This window comes from Limanda limanda, chromosome 19, assembly GCF_963576545.1.
Source record: "Limanda limanda chromosome 19, fLimLim1.1, whole genome shotgun sequence".
Lineage (NCBI taxonomy): Eukaryota > Metazoa > Chordata > Actinopteri > Pleuronectiformes > Pleuronectidae > Limanda > Limanda limanda.
The window spans coordinates 14,608,753-14,634,668 of NC_083654.1; the positions used below are offsets into that span (position 1 = coordinate 14,608,753).

The following is a 25,916-nucleotide window of genomic DNA, read 5'->3' on the forward strand; positions in this document are numbered from 1 at the left end:
CTTGACAACGACAGACTTTCGGTTCGGGAGGCCATGCGGAACGTACATCCCTCAACTGTGTCTCTGCTAAGTGAGTTTTGGACCATGCAGCTGGATGGATCGATAACCTTTGGTTCCTGTACATTATCCCATTACCACTGGTGGCTGCAGGGGGCGCTGTTGCTCAGAGTAGGTTAGTGTCAAAGCTATGGTTTGTATCACAAGCTAGGCAGGTTGGTTAGACCTGCATGGCCACAAATACCAGCTTATTTATATGTTTTTACCACAAAACTGTATTAAATGCTATTGGTTAACAGGACATGATGATAATTTCAACAAATATAATAAGATGTTGTCAGTGTTCCCTGATTTGTTTTTGTTTGTGAAGTTAACTTCTATTTCTTTTACTTGTAGGAGCAAGATCTGCCCTGGTGGCCACAGAGGCAGACTAACCCTTTAATTAACTCTACATTAGATTAGTTAAGCAACATGTAAAGCACCGTCATCCCCTGATGTGAACAGGAAGGGGTTAAACTCGCGGCTTCAGAGATGAAGCAGTGATCTGCCTCTTACTCACAATGCTGACTCAGCTCTATCGGCGTGTAAGGCAGCAGATTGGATTAAAGCATTACCTACAGACCTGATAAACTCTCACTGGGAAGCACACACACGCACACCGGCACTCAGGCACACGCAGGGAAACACACCCACTCAGGCAGGCACGGCTTGATGGAGATTAATGTGTCTATTTCTGTGATTACATAGTCACCATTTTCACACTTATCTTATTATTCCTTTGCGCCCGATGCAGGCTTTTCAATAGAACTGCACGTCTGACAGTAAATAATGTACACCGGTGTGTGTGATGGCTGTTTTCAACAAATACCGTGTCATCAAAAAGCAAGCTCAGATGTTCGGGAGAGATTTTTCGTTATCACACAACGTTGTTTTTCGTTGAAGAGCGTCTTTCATTCCTCGTGGCAGCAACATTTTCCTAAATATATATGTTTCCAAAGCGCACGTCCCGAGTTATCTCGCTACGGGGGGGAATTCCGCAGCCACAGCAAGTAATGCATAAACTCGGAGAACAGATTATCTTCGAAATAGCAGAATTCACGCGCTCGAGGTTTAAAAAGCTGGTTTCTGTGGGGATTTAGCCTCACGGGTGATGTTTTAATAAAGCACCAGTAGAGAAGATGCTCCTTGTTGATGGAAACATGTTTAAAAGTGAAGTTAGTTGACCCATTTTCTGAAAGCAGCCTTTGGAGTTTATCCATATGGACATATGTTTCAAATCAGGCATTTAGCTGTGTCAATTTTAAAGCAGCTGTGCATTTACTGAATACATTTCAACAATGTTTCACTAGAGGAGGATATTGAAAGGTTTATATTAAGCCACACAGAAGAGTGAGTGTGCTGCTCTACACCAGTTACAATTCACCTGCGTCTGAAAAGAGAAATTCAGCCTTTTCTAGAAGCTTAAACTCTATTTTCCGCTTTAATTCGAACCGGCAGTGGGATGCGGTAACTCAACTGTGCTTTAAAAAAGAAAAATTAGGTTTGGAAAAAACAGGTTGAGGGGAAATGAAGGCATCAAAATATTCTAAATAAATATAATGGAAGCAGAACGGTCATTGAGGAAGCAGCAGGTGATGTAAAACGCTGGGAAGTAATGGCTGTCAGCGGGTTGGTTAGCCGGGTAATAGCGACCAATCCGGGCCACTCTGGTTGTTTGGCAGGAAACAGACCAGCCCTGTTTGACCAAGCAGTTTAAAGACAGAGAGGGTCTGTGTGATGGGAACCAGGTCCAGTACACGTCCTTTACACAACACCCTGATGCCACATCAGCACTGTTCACACAGCATTAAACACAGCTAAGACATGGCTGCATTACACTGAGCTCATGCATGTATGTGTGTGTGTGTGTGTGTGTAAATGTGAACGCTGTAGTTTTAAAACTCATTACAAACAATATGTGGGTTAGTGTGTATGTGTGTATTCTTTGATTATTTTTGTGTATTGCATGCATGCTGTATATTTGTGTATAGTTGAGTGTGCGTGTGTGTGTGTGTGTGTGTGTGTGTGTGTGTGTGTGTGTGTGTGTGTGTGTGTGCGTGTGTGTGATAGATGAAACCGAACACTCTACATATTTCTTCTCTCCTCTAATTGGTTGGTGTTCATGCACACATCAATCTCCCTCCCTCTCTCTCTCTCTCTCTCTCCCCCTATACATCCTGCATCCCTCCATCTTTCTCTCCCTCTCGCTGTCACCCTTCGTTTCTCTCTTTCTAATTGGCTGCTGCATTCCTTCCTTGCATCCGTCTATGGCTTCTAGCCAATGAGGCGACGGAATTGGATTTCTGCTTGATAAAAGACTTCCTTTAGGTTGTCGCGGGGACAGGGAGGTGGGGGGAGGCTCCTCCCTGTCCCATACTATAATAAGATTCGAGGGACGGCTTGCAGATACGGTGGCTGTAGGAGGATGTGAAACACCTGGTGGTGGTGATGTAAAGCGGCCACAGGCAGGCACGGAGAATAACAGATCGTCTGTGACAGCATCACAGTCAACCCTCTTGCCACTTGCTCACTCTCCTCGAACATGCTCCCGCCTCGGCTGTGTGAAGAGCCGGGCGTCAGCTGATGAAGACTGATGGCTCGAGTCTGTTGCAACTTAGTGTTTTTCTCCTGACTTGTGTTTCATTGAGCTGAATCCACCAGACGCCTTCCTTTTTAGACACCGACTCTGAACGGCAACCTGTGGGAAAGGCTATATGCACGACTTTTACTGTTGCTATGCAACTACTTCGCTGGAAAAATGCATCTGCATCCCATTCCTCTTTTGCACAATGCTTAATATTTTTTTAACCTGATCCGTAAAGAAAGTGCTACGCTGTTCATCCTGTCAGGAAGATGCAGAAGCTCACCATTTTACTGACGGGGAGGGGGGGGGACTGCGAGAAAAAGAAGCATGCGCAGTGATTTTCTTGGTCTTGTGATTTCTGCCTTGTGGCTTCAGTGTGTACATCTGATATTTCTTGGCCTGCAGGGTATCACTTAATTCAATGCATGCAAATTAGTCTAAAGAAATCCAAAACTTGCCTTTCTCTCTGAACGCTATTGTATTGCACTGCCTCTGTGCTCGTCACAGTGGTTTTAACTAAATATGCAGTAGGGCACCACTGCAGTATTCTTTGTCTTGTGCAAATGTGTATAAAGTGATGGCAAGCTTATTCGTTTTCAATTTATATAACAGGGCATTTTAGATATGCTAATGTGCACTCGACTTTAGCTAAACACCTATAGTAGAAATGAAGTGGCCATTAAGAGAAGAGAAGAGAAGAGACTAGGAAGGGAAGAGAAGAGAAGAGAAGAGAAGAGAAGAGAAGAGAAGAGAAGAGAAGAGAAGAGAAGAGAAGAGAAGAGAAGAGAAGAGAAGAGAAGAGAAGAGAAGAGAAGAGAAGAGAAGAGAAGAGAAGAGAAGAGAAGAGAAGAGAAGAGAAGAGAAGAGTCCAGTAATGACCATGCTGTCCTGCCTTTCCCAAGGTTAAATGAAAACAGGACAAAATGAATTGGCACTAAAGGCTCATTCTGCCAAAAGCAAATGAAGCAATAACATCACAGAGCAACAGAACTCCATTAACACTTAACCTGAGAGGGAAGGAGCACGTGGAGGGGCAGAGGGAGGAGAAGAAGGATGGAGCGAATGAGGCAGTGACAGTAAGAGACAAAGAGAGGAGACGCTGAGGAATAGAGAGCCAGTATCTCTTTACTCTCAGAGTATGAGCAGGAGACGCTGAGAAATATGTATTAGGAAAGGTGCGATGGAGAGAGTGTGAAACAGTAAAAACTGATTCTCGAGTGTCCTCCTCCTCCTCCACCTCCTCCTCCTCCTCCTGCTCCTCTCTGTATTCTCTATTTCTTGGGGGCCGAACTCTTTAACGAAGAATCTGGGTAATTCTGCGGACAGAGCCTCTGGGATCGAACGAGGGGAGGAGGGCCTGGGTGGTTTGAAACGAAAATGAAGAGAAAAAGAAGGATGAGACACGGGGAATGGGAGAAAGGGGGGCAGAGGATGAAATAGTGAGAGACGTGTGCGAGCAATGAAAAACAGAACGAGCCGTTCCGCTGGTGGGAGAGAGAGAGAGGATCATGTGGGACTATTCTCTTAGCCTGAATGTGATGTTGCACCATCGCTCTCTCTCCCCTCGTCTTCCCCCTCCGACTCTCCCTCTCTCTCTTTTTGCAGGCACCAGTGTTTGTCTGTGTCGTTACCTCCTCTCCTCAGGGACTCGACTGACCACTCACCTGCCGGCTAAACTGCCCCCTCATTCCCTAATCAGCCTCCTAATAGAGGACAGCTTCCTACTGCCAGCGCTCCCGCTCTGTTCGAGCCGCTCCCCCCTGCCCCCCCGCCCAGTTTCCTGTTGTTTACCTGCCAGTTCCCCCACTGTGGATTTCCCCCCCGCCACCTGCCCAACATCAGCCTGCTTCTGAACCTAGTAAATTGCCTTTTACTCCTGCAGGTGCATCTGAGGATCAGAAATTTCCAACTGAACCATGAGAGAATGGGAATTCCGAAACCAACAGGAGCATCCGGCCACTGAAATATCTCTAACTGTCCAAATCCTGCACTGGAAGGTGAACAATATGCATGTAAACCATTATTTTGTTCAATAAAAACATTTGTAATAGTTTTTTCCACTTTTTTAATTACCTCTGACCAAGAACGTTATTTTTTCATCCATTTGTTTGTTGCTGGTTCGTTTGTAAGACAGGGCCTTTTCACCATTTTCATAGGAAGTAATTAATGGATCTTTGCACATGGCACATGACAGGAACTGATATTAATGAGTGTGTGAACTCTAGTGCAGCTTGAATGAATTTAAGGGGGCTGTTGGGCCTTGGTAGAGGTGTGCCTTCTAGTTGGTTGGTTTATTTTCTAGCATGATGACACAATAACTACAAAACAGATTTCCACCAACCTTGATCTGGGATGAACCCATTACTCTTCGGCGAGGAAGCAGATTAGGAGGAGGATCTGATAATACTTATTCACTTTTCATACGATCATGCGTAGGATTGTTCAGCTTTGGCAGAGACATTCCCCCTACTGAGTGCCGGGTATCTACTGAAATGTATGATATTCACTTTGATCAAGCTCTTTTCAAAGAAACTAAAAATTAGTCTCTAGTAATTTGTCTCCATTAACTCATACGTCTTGTCAATTTAGTATTTTTAGCCTTAAAAAACGCATAAGACACTAAATTCAGATTGATTGATTAATGCCATTGACGTCACAGGCATAAAAGCATCTTTGTTTAATCCACCAGCGAGCAGTGACACTCATCTGATGGCAACGAGACAAGTCCGACTGTAGCAAAGATGCTAATCCATGAGCGAGATGAAGCTTTACATATTGAGGTTGATTTTCTTTAAGATTAAGCTCTTATGAATGCTCCAGCATATGTGTCTCTTCACAGGTGTCCCGCATGAACACAACAACTTGCCAAGACAGTGGAGAGATGATGGGAGATGGTTGAGTCAAATGAAAGGATTTGTCACTTTTTTGTCATGTTCATCCCTTTCTCTTGCTTTGTATCTTCATCTGGCTCTTTGAAGGGAGTGTTATATGAGTAAGCTTCCACACCGATATCACTCAAGGGTTCTATAAGTTGTTTTTTTGAGTTTTAACGCTCCGATTATTTTAAAGTCAGATATTTGTAGATATTTTAACGTAGTCCTGGCCATCCCAAGTCAGTTCTGTTGTTGATATCTAAGGGACAAATATCCCTTACAATTTTTGACTGTACCCAACAACACTCAAAGGGTTCTTCCCCGACCCATACTGCATCCCGGGACAAAATTTAATTTAAATCCTTTCCTTTGCTTTGGTGTAATCTTGCTAACAAACAAACAAACAAACAAAAGCAATGCACAGTAGTAGAAACATAGCCTCCTTAGCAGAGGTAACCATGTGATTCTAAATAGCTGTTTGCACGCTTCAGGTCAGGTACAGATTCAGCGACCCATGAAGAACTCTAGTATGATGTAGTGCCATGACTGTGCCATGCAGTGTTGTTCATGGCATGTATATAATTCAGACCGGCGCATTGTTGTACGTATATGTGATGTATTGATAAAATACATGGAAGTGATTCAGTGCGATTCATTGGAGCATGACGTACACGATAAAGTACCAAACATTACAATATATAATAAGGTGTCTGTAAGGCATGAAGAAACGACTTGATCTGGCCGTCATTTACAACGCGTTTGGATCCATAATCATTCAAAATACAGGCACATTCATTTTCAAATTATTACACACATCAGGCACGAATGCACACACACACACACACACACACACACACAAACACACACACACACACCAGAGAGAGCATACGGACATTAGCACTGCAGCCTTCAGCAGTCACATACACAATGTAGCCTTCACAGGAGAATGTATTGCTCCAGGCCACAAAGCTGAGGCCTTGGGGAGTGACAGAGAGAGTTGTGGTCCAGCTATCACTGTGGGGACCTAATTCTGTTCACGCAGTTTCGTTATGGGGACTAGTTTTCCTTATGGGGACAAAGAGCAAGTCGCCATGGACATAAATCATCAAATTTAAGTTGAAGACGTTTTTTAAGGTTAGAGTAAGGGTTAGGGTTAGTCAAGTGGTTAAGGTAAGTAAGTGTGTTCGTGTGTGTGTGTGGGTGTGTGTGTGTGTGTGTGTGTGTGTGTGTGTGTGTGTGTGTGTGTGTGTGTGTCTGGATACAAAAAACAGCCCCGGTGTGCATTTCAGCACTTGTGTGTGAATGGCTGCTCTGTGCAATGCAACTCTGCCCATATGTGCCTGTGTGCTCCTACGGTGCTGACGCAGGTGTTGCCGTTGACGACAGAGCGGTCACCACGGTGACCCTGAGAGGAATAAGGATGCGTCTCCTGAATACCAATCAGATCTCTCCTGGGACGGGAAGCGACCAATCGCAGCCGTCTAACTGACCTCCAGCCTATCGTTCTTCTTCGGACGGGATTAACCAATCACGTAGAATTAGATGCTGATGTGCCCTGACTAGCATATCATTTGCAGTAGGATCCGACACCGAACACATTTCAGTGATGTAAAAATGTGGCCGAATTGGCTCTGTGAACAAAGTGCTGTGTTATATCAATTCAAATAGATTGAATGCATGAAACTCAGGAAGCAAACTGTGGGAGCTCGTTCAGGAAGTTTAGCTTCACTCGCTACTTTTTTAGATATTTATATATTTTTTGAATTCAGCCTTTGTATCTCTGAGGAGCGCAACTTGACAACGGGCTGTTTTCCAGTTAATAAATAGTTTAAATGTTCATATTGCATTTAAATTCCAAACAGTTTGAATTTGAGTTTGTTTGACAGACGGAGACAGAGACGAAAGGGAGAGAGGATGAGATTTACCTTGTTGGGATTTGAGGCGGTGATTATCCACACACACTGCGCGTTGCTCTCGTATTGAATCGGGAAGTTTGGAGACGTAAATGTTCCTGAAGGACCTTGAAGACTGCTGCCGCACGTCTTCACTGTGAAGGGAGAGAAGAAATAAGGTCATTGTTGAAGCAGCGACTGTAGAATTAGCGATTAGCGGAAGCAGTAGCAACAGCAATTGTGCTCAGCGCGACAATTAACAGTGACACTTAAGTGAGGCTGAGAGCTGCAAAACAACGAGAAAAGAAGAGAAGAGGAGAGGAAAGAGGAACAGAAGGTCAGATATATGATATTGATACTGTCAGCAACAACCCCCTGGATAGAAGTACTTAATTGGAAGCTATTGGCTTTGAAATACCACAGGATTAGCCTGAGTTACAGCATTGACTGATAAAGACGCTCACCAGCAATTTGCTGTCAGAATCTATTGAGAGTCAAGTTCTGTCGACCGGCTGGGTAATAATTACATTCCATATTTAAAAGAAGTACAACAATCCACACTTTGGGATAAATATCATGTTCAAAAAGGGAAAAACAGCTAAAGCAGGACATTGAAAGGTAAATATCTAACATAAAAGGCTTTGTATGTCTGAAACTAAAACTTTAATCCTTGCAGAACTTTTCTCTTCAACACCTTATCAGAGTTGCAAATTTGTCACCTTTCTCCCACTGCATCAGTTTGTTTACCAGGTTAGAAACCTTGTGAGTCATGATCTGTAAACCAGTGCACGTCCACAGGAAATAGAAGTTATGAAATGTTGAAACTTGAGTTTTAAAAGGGCAAAGCTCTGAAACTTAGCAGACATACATCAGCTCTCCTATTGCAGTGTATGAACCACAACCCAACTGATTAAAAGGTTTGAACAGAAATTGATATATGGGATGTTCAGGAGAACTGAATGGACATTGAGAGAAGGGTTTGAGATTTGTCTCTTCGGCTTATCTGGGAGGAGGCAATGTTGTCAGGGCAGAAAGAGACTGAGTGAAGGGGTTCAGTCTGCGGCATCATTCTACCTGTGCCATCATTCTACCTGCTCCAGAGGTTACTCTTCAGAGATTTGCCCTTATGTTTGTGAACTTTCAAATCCCATGATTTCCTGCAGCTTAGTACCACAGCTTGCTTTTGAAAACATCACAGAGGCAGGGTTAAAGAACAAGTGTCTGCATGTACGACAACATGTTTTGAGTGGAGATTCTCTACGGGAAACCACCGGAGAATAATACTGTATGTCAACACTTGTGCTGGAAAGTCAAACACCAATACTGAAATTACACTCAGCGGGGTGTTGAAAACGACACATGCTAGTTGTTCGATAAACCAACTAAGCCTTTATTAGGCCGTGTGCACTGACTGGATGTGATAGAGAAACCTGCTTGTCTGTCCTTGGGTCGTCCTGCTAAGAGTTGGGAGGTAATTTTCTGGTTGATTTGAGGCAGCGTTTGTTCCTTAATTAGTTTGTTCAGCGGCAGGGCCAAGGAACACGTACAGTGAACACACACAAACACACAAGCACATGAGCATGAACGCTTACACAGCGCCGTTTCACACAACGTGCACATGCAGTCACACACAGAGCGACACGCACCGCATGATGAAGACACAAACACGCTTGCACACGCACGACCATTATCGGTGTCATGTGTGCGAATACACAAGAGGACACGAGGGATTGTGCATCCAAACATATTCCTAGAAAATACATACACCACCTGTCACACACACACACACACAAACACACGGTCAGAATAAAGATAAGGGACAAGTAAGAGAACCATGTGTGTGTGTTTCGTTGTGTGCATAATGGGGCATATCTGTGAGGTGCTGTGAGAAAGTGTCAGAACAAGAGGACATGTTATATCTCCTCTGTCTGTGTCCCCCCTCCTCTTGACTGAACATATTTGATTCCTGCATCTCTAATTTTTAATACATCTTCCAATGACCTTCTCTTGTGTTAAACTCACTGCAATTCATACAAGGATAGATACACAAAGATGAAGTGTATGTGAGTGTGTGTGTGTGTGCTTGAGTTGCACATGAGTAGTGATTTATCTACATGTCTCATAAAGAGCGTGTGTGCATCGTCTTGGCAACAGCGTGTGTGTGTTTGTGTGTGTGTGTGTGTGTATGTATGTGTGTGTGTGTGTGCGTGCGGGTGTGTGTACGTTGACAGCTCAATCAGCGTGCCCTGAACGAATGGCCGGCCCCATCGCCGCGCCAACAGCAGTACGGGCACGGTGTTGCTATAGCGATAGTGCGGGGAGAGTTATCACCAGAATTACCGGAGGAGCTAACATCCCATAATTTATATTAAACTCCATCCGTCTCTCGGGCCGCGTCCGGCCGTCTCTCGCTCCATCTTTCTCTCAGCCATCCTCTGTCCCACCGTCTCTGTGCCTCTGTCAGCCATTGTCTGTACTTCATGATTCACATCTCACTCCTTCTCTCTGGGTCTTTTGTACTTTTTATTCTTAGATCCATTTATTACAAATTCTGATCTTTATTATGTCTCTACATGTCTCTGCATAATTGCAAATTCCACTTTTAAAGCTCTCGTGACATTTCACTGCCGGTACCTAAATCATCGTTAATTTAATGTTTTTGTCATTGATGACAGCTCAACAAGCAACGATCTCTATGAATAACGTTAAAACAGTATCATCTCATAAAGAAGCCATGATGAATATGCTGTAGTCAAACAATGGCTCTCATTTACTACATCCCACAGACACACAGTAATTAACATTAATTTGCTGTCATGTCTCTGGTTGCCTCAATGTACCTTAAGTCAATCTTTTGAAGCTTCTTTGAGCTCTGGTTCTGTCTCCGTCGATGCCTCATGGGTCTTTAGTCGCTAAATGCTTCTCTCTAGGTTCACAAGCTAGTCGATAACTTCTTTCTTTTCTGCCATCTTGCCCCGGGCAGGTAGTCAGAGCCTTTTGCCAAAAAAAGGCTGTTCCCTGTGTGGTCGGAGACAACAGAGTTGGCCGGCCAAGTAAATAAATAAATAAACAAACCTGTGAGTGAAAGAGCTGTATAGAGCTTTGTAATAATCCCCTGAAGGTTTGACACAAAGGCATGAAAATCATTCATCTCACAATTGTTTTGGCCCAGATTCGGCCCGCACCAAACGGTGTCATCCGGCACACATCCTGCATGGAAGGATGGCCGCTCCTGTTTGCCAGATCTGGGCGGCAAGTGAACCACTGCCATATCACACATCAACCAAAAGGTGCCAGAGGTAGCCTGAATTTGTTTTGTGCAATTTCGGGCCATATTCTCCATTTACCACATGGGCCACATTAGGTCCAAAACCGGATTACATCTCTCCTAGAGCACCGGAAGTTTGACAAAATAAAAAAACTCAACATGTTTTAAAATTGAGCCACTTTAGGATCACATCCATTTTGTCCGGGTCACAAGACGCCAGAAGTGCTGCATCTTGCCTGATTCACACGCTATCGATTTACTTGTGATCCAACTTATCTTTCCATCACGATTGTCTCCCGCTCTCTGACAGCCCGTCTGTCACTCTGTGTAACACAGTGTCTCCTTCTCATCGTTATTTATACCGGCACTGTAAAGAGGGCTCCGAGCCAAAAGCAGGCCACACTAATGATTGAGGTGATAATGAATACGAGATTAAATTAAAAAGTTTGATGAGGTCTATCTGGTACTAAAAGCATATTGTCGGAATCATGAGCAAGATTAAGTTGAACGCTTTAGGCCGGGGCTACAGAGAGAGAGAGATAGTGTTTATGTATGTGTGTGTGTGTCTGTGTGTGTGTGTGTGTGACAACATACCCTCTTTGGAGTTTGTATATTCCGATCAACTCGATTCCCTCAGGATTCACACTTTCTCTCTATCGCATTCACTCAAACACGCTTACACACATAAACCATTGGGAGGCGGCCCAAAATTAAATGATGTTCCAGGCAAGGATCACTTTGCCAAATCCTGAAGCTGCAGCTCCAATGCCCTTGCTCGCTGTTCTCCAAAGTTTTTGTTTTATGGCTTCAGAGCATAACTGACACGCCCCATAAGTACGGGGAAGGTTTCTTTGAGAAATGTATTTGAGTATGAATTTTTATCGCTGCTTCGGCTCCACTGTGTTTGGACTCGGTTCTCCGCTCTAGCATAGCGTAAACTCATAAGTGTCTCCTTCAATCTGATATCTGCCCGAGACGCAGAGTCCATAACTCTGCTGGTGCTTCCTCAGCAGGACGGCCTTTGTGGTTAGTGAGCCACCCACCCTCCGGCGGAAGGCTCACGGTCACTCATCCGTACAGTCGTGGCTGCTGAAGCATACCAAGGACAGTTAGCCACTACATGTTTCCAACCTGACAGAGACCAGGACGTGAACTGTCTGGTTTGGTGGATAACAAACAATAGAGAAAAAATAATGGAATCATACGTGTTTATGGGCTCGGAAACTGGAGCAGCAATGTTTTTTCTTGGAACTGATGCCTACTTTTCATGATACCAAGATTTAGTCCACTATCTATTCCATTCATTTGGTTTTGAGTTATTTGCCTTGTATCTAGCAAAGTAGATTATAAAATACTATAACCATTTCTAGACATGAATCCAAAGGACGTATCCTGAGTTTGTATTTTTTAAACTTGAACACTTGAGGGTTCAGGTGAGGTGGTGCAGGATGCAGGAAACAAATTCTGGTGTGAGAACATGTTATCAGTTTACAGCACATTCAAACGTCTGTTGTTGTATTCTACGCGAATTACACCTCTCTGTCATCCAGAGGTGTTTATATTGGGTTTTATTAGTTTTTTTTCCCCTTCTGTGAAGTGCTAGAAACATCATCAACACACACACACAGACACACACACACAAAGACACGCATGCCCTCACTTACGATGAGTCCTGTGGAGCATCTCCTGCTGTTTTCTCACATGAGCTCATTCAGACAATGCTCTGAGTTTTAAATAGGAGGCCGGCCGGAGAAGCTCTGCACAAAGTCTGAATGTCAGGAGATTATCATTGCATGTCTGAAAGATGGTTGTGTCACTGTGTATAATCTACAAGTCCATCACAAAATGCCCACGAGCGAAGAACAGTGTGATTTTTAAAGAATGGTTAAGTGCTCAAGAAGGTTATTTCTCTATTAAAGAAACGTCTTCATTAAAGTAAATCAGAAAAGGAAGAACAATCCTCATAAAGGGAAAGCTCTCTTTAAAGAAACTTTGAAAAAAATGGTGTGTAACCGATGTGACAAGTAAATTAAAATAAAATCCTCAAATCCTCATATTGACAGGAGGGTACTTTCTCTCTTTCTGTCTTCTGGGTTCATGATCACTTTAAATCACAGGTTCCCTTCCTCTCTGGGGGCATTTTTAAGTTCATGGTTTGAACAAGACCAGCAAATTTGTCTTTGAAGGGAAAATCTAAATTTGTGAAAACTACTCTAAGAGGAAAATAAACAAATCTGTAATATTTTGGGTGAAAACTTTATTTTAAGTTAATATGATCAGCATGAGGCTTAGATCATGTTTTTGATTTGGTTCTGCAGGAAGTCCGGACAGGCTGTTTTAAGAGGCTGCCTCCAGGAGCAGACAGATTGACCAATGGACAAAGAGGATGATTGATGACATCATTAAGCTGGCACACAGCGTTTCGATGGCCCTCGCTCTGGGTAGAGCTTTAATGGGTACACACACACACACACACACACACACACCCTGCAAATGCACACATAGACACAGACACACACCCAATCACATGTGGAGAGACAGTCATTGAGTGTCGAGTTCCTGTCCAATCTTTCCCATTGTTAATTTTTTTTTTAATTGTGTCTTTTTTTGTTAGTGTATGTGTGCATCAGGCTGGAATATAGCACCCATTGTTAGCAGATGAACTGAACTGGAGTTCACAAACACACATGCACGCGCATAGAGAGAGAGAGAGAGAGAGAGAGAGAGAGAGAGAGAGAGAGAGAGAGAGAGAGAGAGAGAGAGAGACAGAGAGTTGGCTCAGTGGCCTTGCCATCTGTCCATTAATCAAGGTGCCACATGGGCTCTCTCTCTCAGTGTGTGTTGTGAATGTGTGTGTGTGTGTGTGTGTGTGTGTGATAGTGGAAGTGCATAGAAGGATACTGTCGTTGGATTTTGTTGTTTAATATTATAAAGTTTTTTAATCCTTTTAATGTACAGAGAAGCGATTACCACTCTGTCACTCTCCCTGACATTCATTTTTAAGTATCTCCCACTCTGTCTATTGCTCTGCTGTTCTTATGAAAAAGGCCAAATCCTCCAGTTACGTCGTGTTATTTTCCCTCTGATGTTCAAAAAGACACATTTAGCTGCGTTTAAGTGTTTTGACAGAAGTGACCCTTTAATAAGTCGGCTGGCTTGATGCTTCCTGACAGATTGCCTCTCTCAATGTTATTCATGAGTTTCCTATTTAGCTATTGGCTGGTCTGGATGTAAAGGTCATATCTGAATTGTGTTCAGCTGGAAACAGCCTCCGTCTCATTCCACTTTGGTTCAACAGGATGAGACTAAGTGGGCTAAATAAGGACACTGTACTTGAGAGAACACGGCGTGCTCTCACTGAAGATCAAATGTAGTAATCACACACAGTCATGGCTGCTCAGCTCCTCCGCTCTGGTTTACCTGTTGAACTCCTTCCAAAAATGTTATTTATTTTCACTGGGATCAAGTGCACACTTTTTTTCTGTTTGGGTAATTTCATGGTCCTAACTAAGCTCGCTGGTGCCATAGTGGACGGAGCGCTGCGGATCACTCTGTGTTTGTGCAGATTCAGCACTTTTTATGTGTGTTGGCCTACACATTCTGGAATTAAATTACACTGGCATTTCCACCAGCTCACTCCACCTCTTCAAACATAAAAAAAAAAGCACTCAGCCTTTTGTGTTTTTCTACTGAAAAGCCTCACAGGTTCTATTTGAAAACCCTGTGATGAGCAGAAATACAGTACAACCTGAGATCTTTTGTGATCCTACAACTTAATGAAGCTTAACTGACGGACGCGTCTCTCAGAATTATGCAGAAACTGGATAGTCAATGTCTTTGTGTATTCAAATTATAGAATCTAATGAGGTTTTGGAAGCATTTCTATAATCATTGTTCTTTCTTCAAGGCCAGAAACAGCTTATTCAGAAGATGAGATGAGTGGCCATGACTGAAGCCCACCGTTGCCACCGCCTGCCGAGTCCACGGCCCCCCCACTAACAATGAAAGCCTGCTCCGGCTCCCCTTTGAGAATGTGCTGTGTTTGCCAAGCACCTCTTTTGAGTAAAAGTGCAAATATGCATGGATCGCACACGAACCTGCATTCGGTGTTATGGAGCCTGACGTATCAGAAAATCTCTGCACATCTCGATCGGATGCCTACATGCTGATAATATTAGACCCTGCTTGCTGACTGGTAGAAAAATGAAACTTATAATTAATGATACGATCCACAGACCAAGAGCAAAGTTGATTCTACTCACAGCCTATTAGCATCAGACTGGCCCTTCTCTCCTGCCTCTAGGGTATTTTCCTTTTTCAGTATTTCAATATTGTTTTTTTATCCCTAAGAGAAAAACTGGATTTTGTGACTATAGGTTTAATAATAGAGGAGTAGTCTCTGTGCTCTGTGTTGCAGCTGAGCCACTGCCACCAAAACAACCACTTCCCAGCTTTAAATGTATATTTGCAATGTTTTCCTTTTTCAATTTCCTTTTTTTTTTATTTGGACCGACTCCGGCATACAGCTCAAATAAAGTCTCAGCATTGTTTGTCAGGAACATGATTCCAGTGTCACATGTGTCTTGTCCTTCAAACAACCTCCACACGGTTGTTGTGGGATTTATGGGATTTTTTTTGGGGAGGTTTTTCTATTTCACCAAAGGAAAACGGTGATACCCTGAATAACAATGACACAGAGCAGTTCTTGCATGAGTAGTTAACAGAAGTGGTGTTTTCTTTTTCAACAGCATGATTGTAATGTAAAGACTATGTACATTCAAGTCCCATTGTTAGAAATCATACAGTTTGGGCTTTAAATCATGAGGTTTAAACATTGCATATCAATAGTTGTTTCTACAGATTGCGTTTCAGCACATCATAGCAAAAACTCAGTTTATAATTGGGTTACTAGACCCTTTATTCTGAAATGCTTAGAATGAAAGGAGCCTGATATCCACATCTGTCCTTAGAGACCCTATCACACCTGGTATTAAAATGCTTCCTGAATGTTTACCCTGTGACCACTTGTTATCAGATCTCACTTCCACGCTCTAGAAGCAAAAAGATCCCGACTGACATTTGTGTTCGTGGAGACCAAATGATGATATTTCTACCCAGTTTGAGTTTACAGATGTGTCCGATGACAGTGGTTTTCAGTGGATTAGATATAGAAAGAGCGAGAAGAGTCTGGAGGGACAGAATGAATGACTGAATGCTCAGCTCAGCTATGAAGAAAGATTCTACCAATTTAAGCCAATTTAAGGAAAGTATCAATCGATGTGTGATGGCCACTGAGAATCGTCCGAGTGATCAGATCAGCCAGGACGGATATTAACACCAGGTCCGAACGGGGTCATGACTTTAATATAAGGTTGATGGGAGAAGTCGTTTTCTGTCTTTTTTAAGTTCAAACTTAACTGCTCACCTATGACTCATACCTCATGATGGCTGTGAGAAAGTCGCCCACACACATTTCCCTTCCTACATCCCTACTCACTGGGGACTAATGACACTATTTTGCAGATATAGAGGTCATTCTTTTCAACCATTCACTGCTTCGGGGGACAACATCAGTGGATGTAATGTCATTACAAATCGCCCGTCGGCAACGACACACGCAGGTGAATGAAAGACTTGATTGGCTTAATGTCAATGGCTATATTTAATTGCTCGTTATAAAGTATTTAGCGATGATGAATATCTGAGAGCCAGGGACAATCTTAAAGAGCCAATCAAAAGTTATCAGTGCTGTAATAGCTCTAATAATGAGATGGATAATAAGGTTGATTGGCAGGGACCAATCAGGGCTCAAACGAGACAGTCAGGTCCTAATTGTATTGGCCAGGTTGTGTCCTTCCTGCTTACGAGGTTCAGTGCTGTCATGGCAACACCAGTCTCCTCCTATGTGGGGTGAGACAGTGTCTTCTAACCACGGGGCGAGAGAGCGGGACCCCCGGCTGACGAACATTAACCCTGAGCAGCATGTCAAGTCCCTGAGGACTCCCAGGATGCTTCTTGTGAGATGAACTTGAACTTTGACCTCACCGTGGATGAGAGCTGATGGAAACGCAGACTGTAAAGCATCAGATCACGTTTGGGTGGAATCAACCTTTCCTGAAGGTTCCTCCCACAGTAAGCATTAAAACACTGAGGTGGAAATGTTTTAATCAAGAGCTCCGTCTATGAGTTATGTTCCAAACACTGTAAATTCATTTTCACTAAAACATTGCATTACTCACTTATTTCAAAGTTGAGCTGGTGTTCATGTGCTAATGTGCTGTGATGGATTTTCACAGTTTTTCTCTCGGAGAAGCTATAATTTAAACAGAAAGTGTAGGTGTGATATTTTTCAGATTTTCTCTGCTTCCTTCCTCTGCCTCTCTGATTTCTCTGCCCTCAAACACTCTCACACACTCTCACACACAGACGGACAAAGAGTAATGCTTTTTATGTTAAAGTATGTGTCTCCAGCCATAGTCTGAAGCCTAGTGAAGGGAGACATGACAAACGACTCTGGCATTTAACATGACAGACGCCCTCTCTCTCTATCTCAGTCCTTCTGCGTGTGAACGTGTGTTCGTGTGTGTGTTTGTGTGTGTCTGTGTGTGTGTGTCTGTCTGTGTGTGTGTGTGTGTTTGTGTGGGTGCTGTAAGTCTGAGACTAAAGCAGTGGCAGATGTGAAAGTGAAACCAGTCTGTAAAGCTAAAGAAGGACGATGTCTGAAACGTGCTAATTATTAACGCACTTAGAGAAGTGGAGAAAATCACAGAGCACATCACAAACACAAAGTCATTTTTAAAGCTTTTTTAAAACGTCTTATCAATATAATTTATCGATCCGACCCGGTGCTTGCTTGAGGACATTTTTTAGCTTCAGTTTACGATAAGTGTAACATTCACTTTTCATAGCTCCGCTGATTAAAACAGACGACTGCTGCGTGTTAGTGAGGCGCTGCACCACAATCACAGGATTATAGAGTTTTGTTTTTCATAATTTTATAGCCAGAGGATTGAAGCAGAATTTGGATTTTTTTCCACATAAATACAGCCCTGATCAACAAAAGTTCACACTGAAAAGAGGCCAAGGCAACACTGGCAACATTTAGCAGGAGGATGCATGGACTCTTCCTTCCTCTGTACCTGTGTGTGTGTCACTTGAGGATCCCGGCAGGTTATGTTTGTGTGGTGTTAGTAATTTGAATTTGCGTTGAGAGCAGCTTCTTACCTTTACAGACGGGTCTGTGGTCACTCCAGGCTGCGAAGACTTCAGCCACTCTCTGACAGCTGATTGTTTTACTGCCCTGGAGAACGTAGTCTTCTCCGCAGGTGAAGTGCACCTCACTGGTAAGGCTACTCATGGAGTCAGACATGCAGAAGAAGAAAAAAGGAATATGCATATGTATTAACAATAGATTTGAATTATATAACGGAAAGAAAACATGGAAATAACAAGCCCAGCAATCAGAACAAGCTCAATCGACTCATAAGACAGAAGGGGAATTAAAACAAGTTATACACAGCACAATATGTCAAACATTTGTAAAAGCTGAAAATGTTTTAAGAGATTTAAATGACACTTAAGATGTTTCCTGTCCGATCTCAACACGTCTTTATCATCTCCATTTTCCGCCCGTCAAGAATAAATCTCTCCGGCTGAGTTTTCAAACTGAATCAGGGCCAGCGGCGTTTCCACAACTATCTAAATCTCCGGAGTAGTGTGGATGGCAGCTGATCTAGAGTTGATGTGCATGGATGCAGCCTGAATCACAAACCGTTAATCTGGGAATAACCAGCAGAGCTGAAACATGCACTCCCACATGTGCAGGTGAAAGCCGTGTGCACGTCTATCTCTGAGAGCAATCGTGTCATGTTTGTGAGTGCGAATTGCACCTGTAGTCGCTGCCGTGGCGTTTCCCATTCTCCGGTTCTCCTGGGTCAGGGCAGGAGTTGGACGCCTGTTTCACACCACCTTCATTTACTACACAGAGAGACAGACAGGTGTGGAGTTAGGGACGGGGGGGGGGGCAGGTTAGAATAAGGCACAGGATAAGAGGAGGCAAAACAAGAAAACCTTCCGTGGAAAAGACAGAGATTACATTATACTTTACTCTCCATTATCATGTGTTCATAAAGACAAAGACAAACAACTTGTTCCTACAAATACATGTGTATGGTAATGAAGTAGCGATGGTAAAAGCCCTTCTGCCAAAATAACATCAACCTCAATGCAACTTGGCATGAATCTACAACCGTCTCCGTCCATCACTCTTCCCCCTTTAAATTTCAAGCTCCCTACTTCTAGTTTCACTTTTGGAAGCCTGCCTGCCTTGTCACCTAATCACTTTAGAGACGGCAGGAAACAGGTGGAGGGAGAAACAGCTGAGACGGACAAGGAGACGGAGGGACAAGCGGGTTTGGACAGGGACGACGCGGTGCTGCAGATTTGATCTTGATTCTCGCGGAGAGCTAATCTCGACAGTAACACTCCAGACATCACGGTGGCAGGACAGAGACAGAGCAGAGCCGCGTAACAACAAACATCTGACGGGATCTACTTTGTCTCGTTCTGTCTTTAATTGCAACGCTCTTGTTCTCAGAACGTGAAGGTTGCTTTTATTCCTTTTTCTATTCTATTCTTTTCTTGTCTTTGTTTCTGTCTTTTTCCTACTATCTTGTGGTTGGCTCAACCCCTCCCTCCTTTTTCCATACTAAGAACCCCCACAGCTACATTTTCATTGGCTTCCCTTATAACACACCGCAATATATAAAATATTCTATTTTCATAAAAACCCCAACCATTTCTTTCCCAAGTCTTTTCTGTCTCTCTCTTGAGCAACTTATGAAACTTTCGAGAAACACAGCTGCCGGGTTGACTTTGAGCAACGGACAGTGTGTGTCAGTGCGTATGTGGATGAGCGCCGAGAGAAAACAGCAAAAAAAGCCTCAACTCTACTCAGAGAGAAGCCACAAAAAAAAACCACATAGCTGTCAGGTATGTGGAAGAATGCAAAGCGCGAAAAACTCCTTTCCTATTTAAAAGCTTTCCATTTTTAAAACTTTTTTCCATTTCAAAAGACAATATAGATTCAAGCAGTTTTTTTTGTGTTGTTATTGTGTTGTTTTGGGAGGAGGATCCATCATGGGCCATGGAGACGTTTCTTGCTGGCAGGAGACTAAAGCATCGGCGGCAACATCGTATCCTAATGAGCTGCGGCACATCCACGACCTATTTTTTACTAAATTTTCGGGCCCCGCATGATAGGATCCCTTGTATTTCTTAATGAGATCAGGGTGAGAGTAAAGTTATTTAAATAATCCTTGAGCTCCTCTCATCTTTCATTCACTCCAATGAAAGTGAAATTAGGCCATTCTGAGGATTCCTAAGTGTGTTTTTCTAGTTGTTCTTCCTTTCCCTAATGTCTGGTGTCAGTCGAATATTACTAGAGGGAGAAACTGTCTTGCTGCGCTAATTTACTTCAGACATACGGCAAACAAAACACCCCGTGGTGTATTTTGATTTTTAAAACGCATTGACTGATATTCCGATGAGGGGAGAAACACCGCTCATCATGCACTTTGGTGTAGTATTCTATTCAGCTTGTTTTGAAGGCAGCACCTCGACAACTGGGGCTGTGCCGTCTGGTGATTACTTATTTGATTGGTACGATTAAATGTGACTACGATCGCGTCACGACTCATTTTTGTTGTTGTTTTGAACATACCACACACCGATAAGTTGAAAGTCATCGTCAAGTTGTCGTCTCTGATGTCGACAGTTTTGCTGCTGTAATAATAAATAACCGCTCATCTAATCTGAACAACTTTCATTGCAAAAATCCCCAAAATAGATTCACACCAAACGTAGTGGAGGTACACGGCATGGGGCAACATTCAATGTAATGCTTATTGCAGAAAAGGGGGCAGATCCAGATATGTATTTTTTACAGATACACTTTCTTTAACACTGCTAAATTTTGCAATGTTTTAGTTGATTTATGGATCTTCATGGGAAATAATACTGTATTATGTTTAAGGAACTGATATTTATGAACGAGGGCTTTTTACCCAAATAAAATAATGTCATACAATTTATTTGTGGTTTCATAATGTTAATGTTGGGCCTTCATATTTTGTCGATTTATTTTTTATTTAATTGTTATATTATTTGATCATTTTTGTATTTAATTGTTTTTATTCCCATGTTTTTTGGGGTAGTTGTTGCAAAACAATTGTTTTTGTGAAAACTAATACAGAAAAAGTTAAATGTTATCTTTTTTTCAAACAAAAAGGCTGATGCCAGATAATTCAATAAGGTGCAGCAGACACAAGCTGAGTGATAATTCTGCTTCCACACCCCCCCACCCGGGCTGCCTGAGCTGTCTGACCAACACGCATGTACATGTTTAGTTTGTATCAGCAAACGCAGCAGGTGCTCGGTGTGTATTTGTCCGTGTGTGTATTTGCTGGAGTAGATAGTTTGTTGCTTTGTTGGAGCGGCTAATTTGACCATCTGGACTATTCACACCCCGACAGAGGGACTGGTTACAGTACGAGTCGTATGAACACACAAACACACAAACACAAAAACACACAAACACTTTCCCACACATTTGAACATAGAGAGACTGAGACATAACGTGGACACACTCCACTAAAGACTTAAACCAGTCACAGTGGAGGAAGCACTGGAGCATATCGGCTAATAAACATACAAACTCATCTACAAAATCAAACATCAACCTTGACTGTGGAACCTGTCGGGTGAAACCTGATGAATCTGCAGCGCAGCGTGTGTGTCTGTGCCGCGCTGCGCTCAGCTCATCGCTTTTCCATCGTCTCTTACAGTATTTAAGAGATTCACACACAGGCAAATGCTCACACAAACACAAAGTTCAAAATAAATCACAGATGTAAAAGAAATGGCGTCGATAAGAACAAGCATGCAAACCGATTCACAACATGGAGAGGCAGCAGGGTCGAAACACGTGCAAATGTGGGTGTTTGCTTTGTGTTTGTCCTTGTATAGATGCCTATGTGTTGTGTGTTTGCTTGTTTGTGTTCTTGTAGGTGCTTATATATGGATGTTTAGAATTTATAAGTATGTACAACCGTCTGTGAAAATGTGTGCTGTGTAATTAAAGAAAAATAATTACACAAATGCAATCACCATTATCTGCAGCACACAAACAACGGACCTCGCTGATGAGTGTAATGTGTGAGATATTATGTGCATGTACGAGTGTGAAAGAGAAAAGGCGAGAAGCCGAGGTACAATAAAGAGACAAAGGAGTGAGAAGGAAATAAAGAGGTAATTAGAAGCAAAATAAATCTAATGTGAGCTTATATCAGGCGGCTGACAGCTTCAATGAGGGAAATCTCAGTTACAATGGTGCTGCTCTTTTTTCTGGGAGAGATTTTTCATGCTTTTTGTGCATGTTCCCCCAATGTCAGCGTGTTGAAAAGCCTTTAAAACGGAATTTAATAATGTGCTCAGGACGTCAAATGACTTATGAACCATTAGCACCCTTACTCCTCGGGGTGTCTAATTAAGGGGTTTCAAAAGTGTTTCATTCCTACAACTTGAGATTTTGCAAAAGTTTTGGGAAACTGTTGAGAGTAGTAAAGTAACAGGGGAGCTTATATAGTACCTAGTTAGTCCGGACTGAGTTTAATAATGTGTATTAAGATTGGACTAATAAATCCACAATAGAGTGCTTTAAATAGCGAAGGACTCTTATAATCCCACCATTAGCGTGGTGGAGAGATGTGGTGATAAACACAAAAGATTGCAGTGATGCCCTCGGTGACCTGTGCAGTATAGTCGAATAGAAATGAAGAGAAGAGAGGAAGAGGAAAGGAGGAAGAGGGGGTTGGGTTGAAAACAATATCACAAAGGCTGATTCACATTCGCTGAACAAGCCCAAAGCAAGCAGAAACCAACCGTGATTAATCTTATCAGAACAAGCAGTGGATAAATCTATCAAAGCCGTGAAGGAGCATGCATAAACCCAGACACCATGACCAAAACACATATACAAAACATCCAAAAACAACAAAAAAAACACACATAATAAGTAGCCAAGAATAGCAGCAGCAGGCTCTTATAAAGGCTGTGGCACTTTCAACACGTTTAGATATAATTTGTTTCCCATTTGAATGTGAAGCCAGAAACTTTTTCACCGCGTGTCTGCAAAATTATCTATATTATCAAATATCAATGGTTCAAAAGTGTTCGGATGCAACAGCCTTTACAAATCGACAAAATTAATAAAAAGCCAAAAATTTAAATGAAATAAAACAAGATGCAAACGCAGTCCATGCCAAACCAAGCCATCACACGTTAGTTCATTAGCCAAAGTGACATTAAGATGTGAACTCACATATTGAAAACTTGTTGCCGGAGTCTTTGCCAGGGAATAATTTAACGCCCCGCGATTTAAAATCTACTGATCGCTTCACTGCAGAGAGAGAACAAGAATACAGAGAAGAGCAGAGAAATCAGAGAACAGATGAGATCCGGTGCAGGAATAATAATAATAATAATAGCAATATTAATAAAAGGCAGATTCTTCTCCCTCACAATGCTGCGAGGGAGAAGAGCACAGTGGAAAAGAAAGTTTCAAAGGCAAAGGAAATTTTGTAAGATGGTGGAAACAAACAGCGAGACGGGCGGAGAGAGGTGAGAAAGGAGAGAGGGAGGAATGTTGGAGGAGTGATTGACCATCCAGGAGTTTTTGGCCAGAGGAAAAGCTTAATCTCTCTCTCTCTCTCTCTCTCTCTCTCTCTCTCTCTCTCTCTCTCTCTCTCTCTCTCTCTCTCTCTCTCTCTCTCTCTCTCTCTCTCTCTCTCTCTCTGTCACTCAGACACATACATCACATGTCGAGGTGTTCTGCTGGAAAGCGCCGTCACATTCCGAAACAAAAAAAGCTGGCAAAAAGGAAAATTGCTGCTTTAATCAAACCGGCGATGATGCAGCTCTGTAATCAAAGCGTTCGCATAACGGTGCGTCGGGAAAATAAATGGTTCCTTTAATCAGAGTAAATCAAAGACAGGCGACGACACGCGGAATGTTAATGCAGCGCAGCATGTATGGCTGGAGAGATAGAGGGCAGGTGACAGAGTGAGTGGGTGCGAGCTGCATTCGAGTCCATGTTGGAATAAAACACCCCCGAGGTAATCTCAGCGAGACTCCCTCCCGGTTTCTTCTTCTGCTGAACCCAGTCAGAACAAATGAACACATTAACGACATGAATAATTAAGACGTAAACGCAAATATATCTGGCGCTAAATGAGTGAGTACGGTGAGGAGTCACTTTGCTGGATGTCTGATTGGGGAGGCCGACAGACGTGGGTTTTCAAAGGGCGGATGAGATAATGCGCCACATTTATCCTAATGTTAAACATGAGCACATACATCAGTGGTATTCTACTCGACACGGTTAAATTAGTATATGTGTAGTTTATGCCAACAATTATCCTAATGGGCTACAGCGGCTACACACATGCTAGTGGTGCTGTGGTTACAGTGTTGAAATTACACCATGTCGATTCATGTGCTTCTAACAATTCATCAAATGTAAAGTGGCCGAGTGTTAACTAGTTTGTGCTTTATTGTGTTTTCCAGCCTAATAATTGAATGTGGTTCCAGCTGGATGAGTGTGAGAACGGCAGGTGTGAAAAGAGCGAAAGATTCTGATCCCCAGTGTAGAACGTTTCATTTAGAAGAAAAAAATGTGCGACTAGACGCTTAATTAATCTTGTAAAAGAGATGTTAATATGTGTAAATTAGTCTGTTTAAATAACAGTTTACAGTAATTAAATTAATACGTATATTTAACTACATTTAATATGTCTGGTTTATAATTTTTTGGCATAAATTAACCGCAAGTGAAACTCAGGATTCTGAACGAGATGCAGCATCATGACTTTCCTCATTTCAAAGAAACACCATATGTGACACACCTGCCAAAATAAAAATGTGTTGCCTCAGTTAATTTGCTTCTAATTGGGATTCAACTGTAGCTTCATGTTATCCGAGGGACCAGGAAATCCATTCCTGTTTGTCAGTAACAAGCCGGTTTATTCAAATCCATATCTATCGTCTGTTACTGTGATAACCTGTTAAGTTTGCAAAATACACTGGTGAGGATGGGCCCTATTGATTATAGATTATCTTTTAAAATCAGTCAAAGGACAAGGGCATGGCATGGGATCAAAGCTTTAGCCTAATGCTGTTGCATGGGAAATGCATGATCTACAATTATAACGATAACACATATTGAATACTGTTTAGTTCTGTGGTAGATTAGGTTAAGACCTTTATAATGAGGCTGTATAATATTGACATTTCCAATCACGTCACCACTAGAATGTTTTTTCAAATTGGATCATGGCTGTTCAACATGAGGGGGGTGGAGAACAGTGATATCTAACACATTATCTGCAATCTCTCAGAAGAGAGTGGCTTTTGCTTTTGATATCTAGGAGCAGTGACACATACCTCGCCTGGTTATTCTCATGTTTTCAGGTCATTTCAAAAAACACTTTGGAAGAGCAACAGACAGCTGCACTTGAAAAAGTAGCTCATAAGAAACTCTGATAACGGTGAAGTGAGAAGATTTTCATTCCACTACATTCACTTGCGTTGGGCTCAAGTCTTTGATCCAAAGTCAATGGATTGATCCTCAATGGGACAATAAAGGGTAGGAGCAATATATTTTTACATACGTAATTGTTTCACCGACTTATTTATCCCGATTTTAGAAAATGAAGGACATTCATCAACAGATGTATTACTCAATAACCAGGGGAAGCTGTGATCTAGATCAAAGTCCTCAAATCAGGTTGGAAATGTATTTCCTCACCATTAAGCTGCCAAATCAGGGAAACTGGGCCAAATATAGTTAAAAGTCAAATGTGTGTTTTTTTGCCTTTGCAAATCCATTCCCTGTATCAAGTCGCTGTTAATATGCATCATAAACCTGTCCTGTGTGGATATGCATCAAAGTTTAATATGCCCATGTTAATATTTTAGCCTACAAGCAGAAGCTCTACTGCAAACAGCAGATGGAAGGGCAGCTGCATTTAGGTAAAGCATATTTATATCACTAAAATACTGCACATTGGACAAAATGACATTTAACTTGCAACAGCATAAACAAGAACAGCGATTTATCCAACAGTTTGACAAGAGACAAACAAAAGCTTTATGAAATACACACTGGGCCATGTATTAAAACCATCTGCTGGAATCGAATGTTTGCT

General features: G+C 42.4%; 1 protein-coding gene across 1 annotated transcript in view; it reads right to left on the reverse strand.

Annotated features, from left to right (window-relative positions):
• The window catches only part of LOC133026467 (CUB and sushi domain-containing protein 3-like), a 313,843-nt gene that overhangs the window by 96,315 nt on the left and 191,612 nt on the right, over window positions 1-25,916 (reverse strand). The window contains exons 7-10 of the mRNA XM_061093362.1: window positions 23,033-23,110; window positions 18,543-18,630; window positions 17,878-18,002; window positions 7,419-7,540 (exon numbers count right to left, since the gene is read on the reverse strand). Coding sequence (XP_060949345.1) covers window positions 7,419-7,540; window positions 17,878-18,002; window positions 18,543-18,630; window positions 23,033-23,110 — 413 coding nt within the window. The remainder of the gene's footprint in view (window positions 1-7,418; window positions 7,541-17,877; window positions 18,003-18,542; window positions 18,631-23,032; window positions 23,111-25,916) is intronic.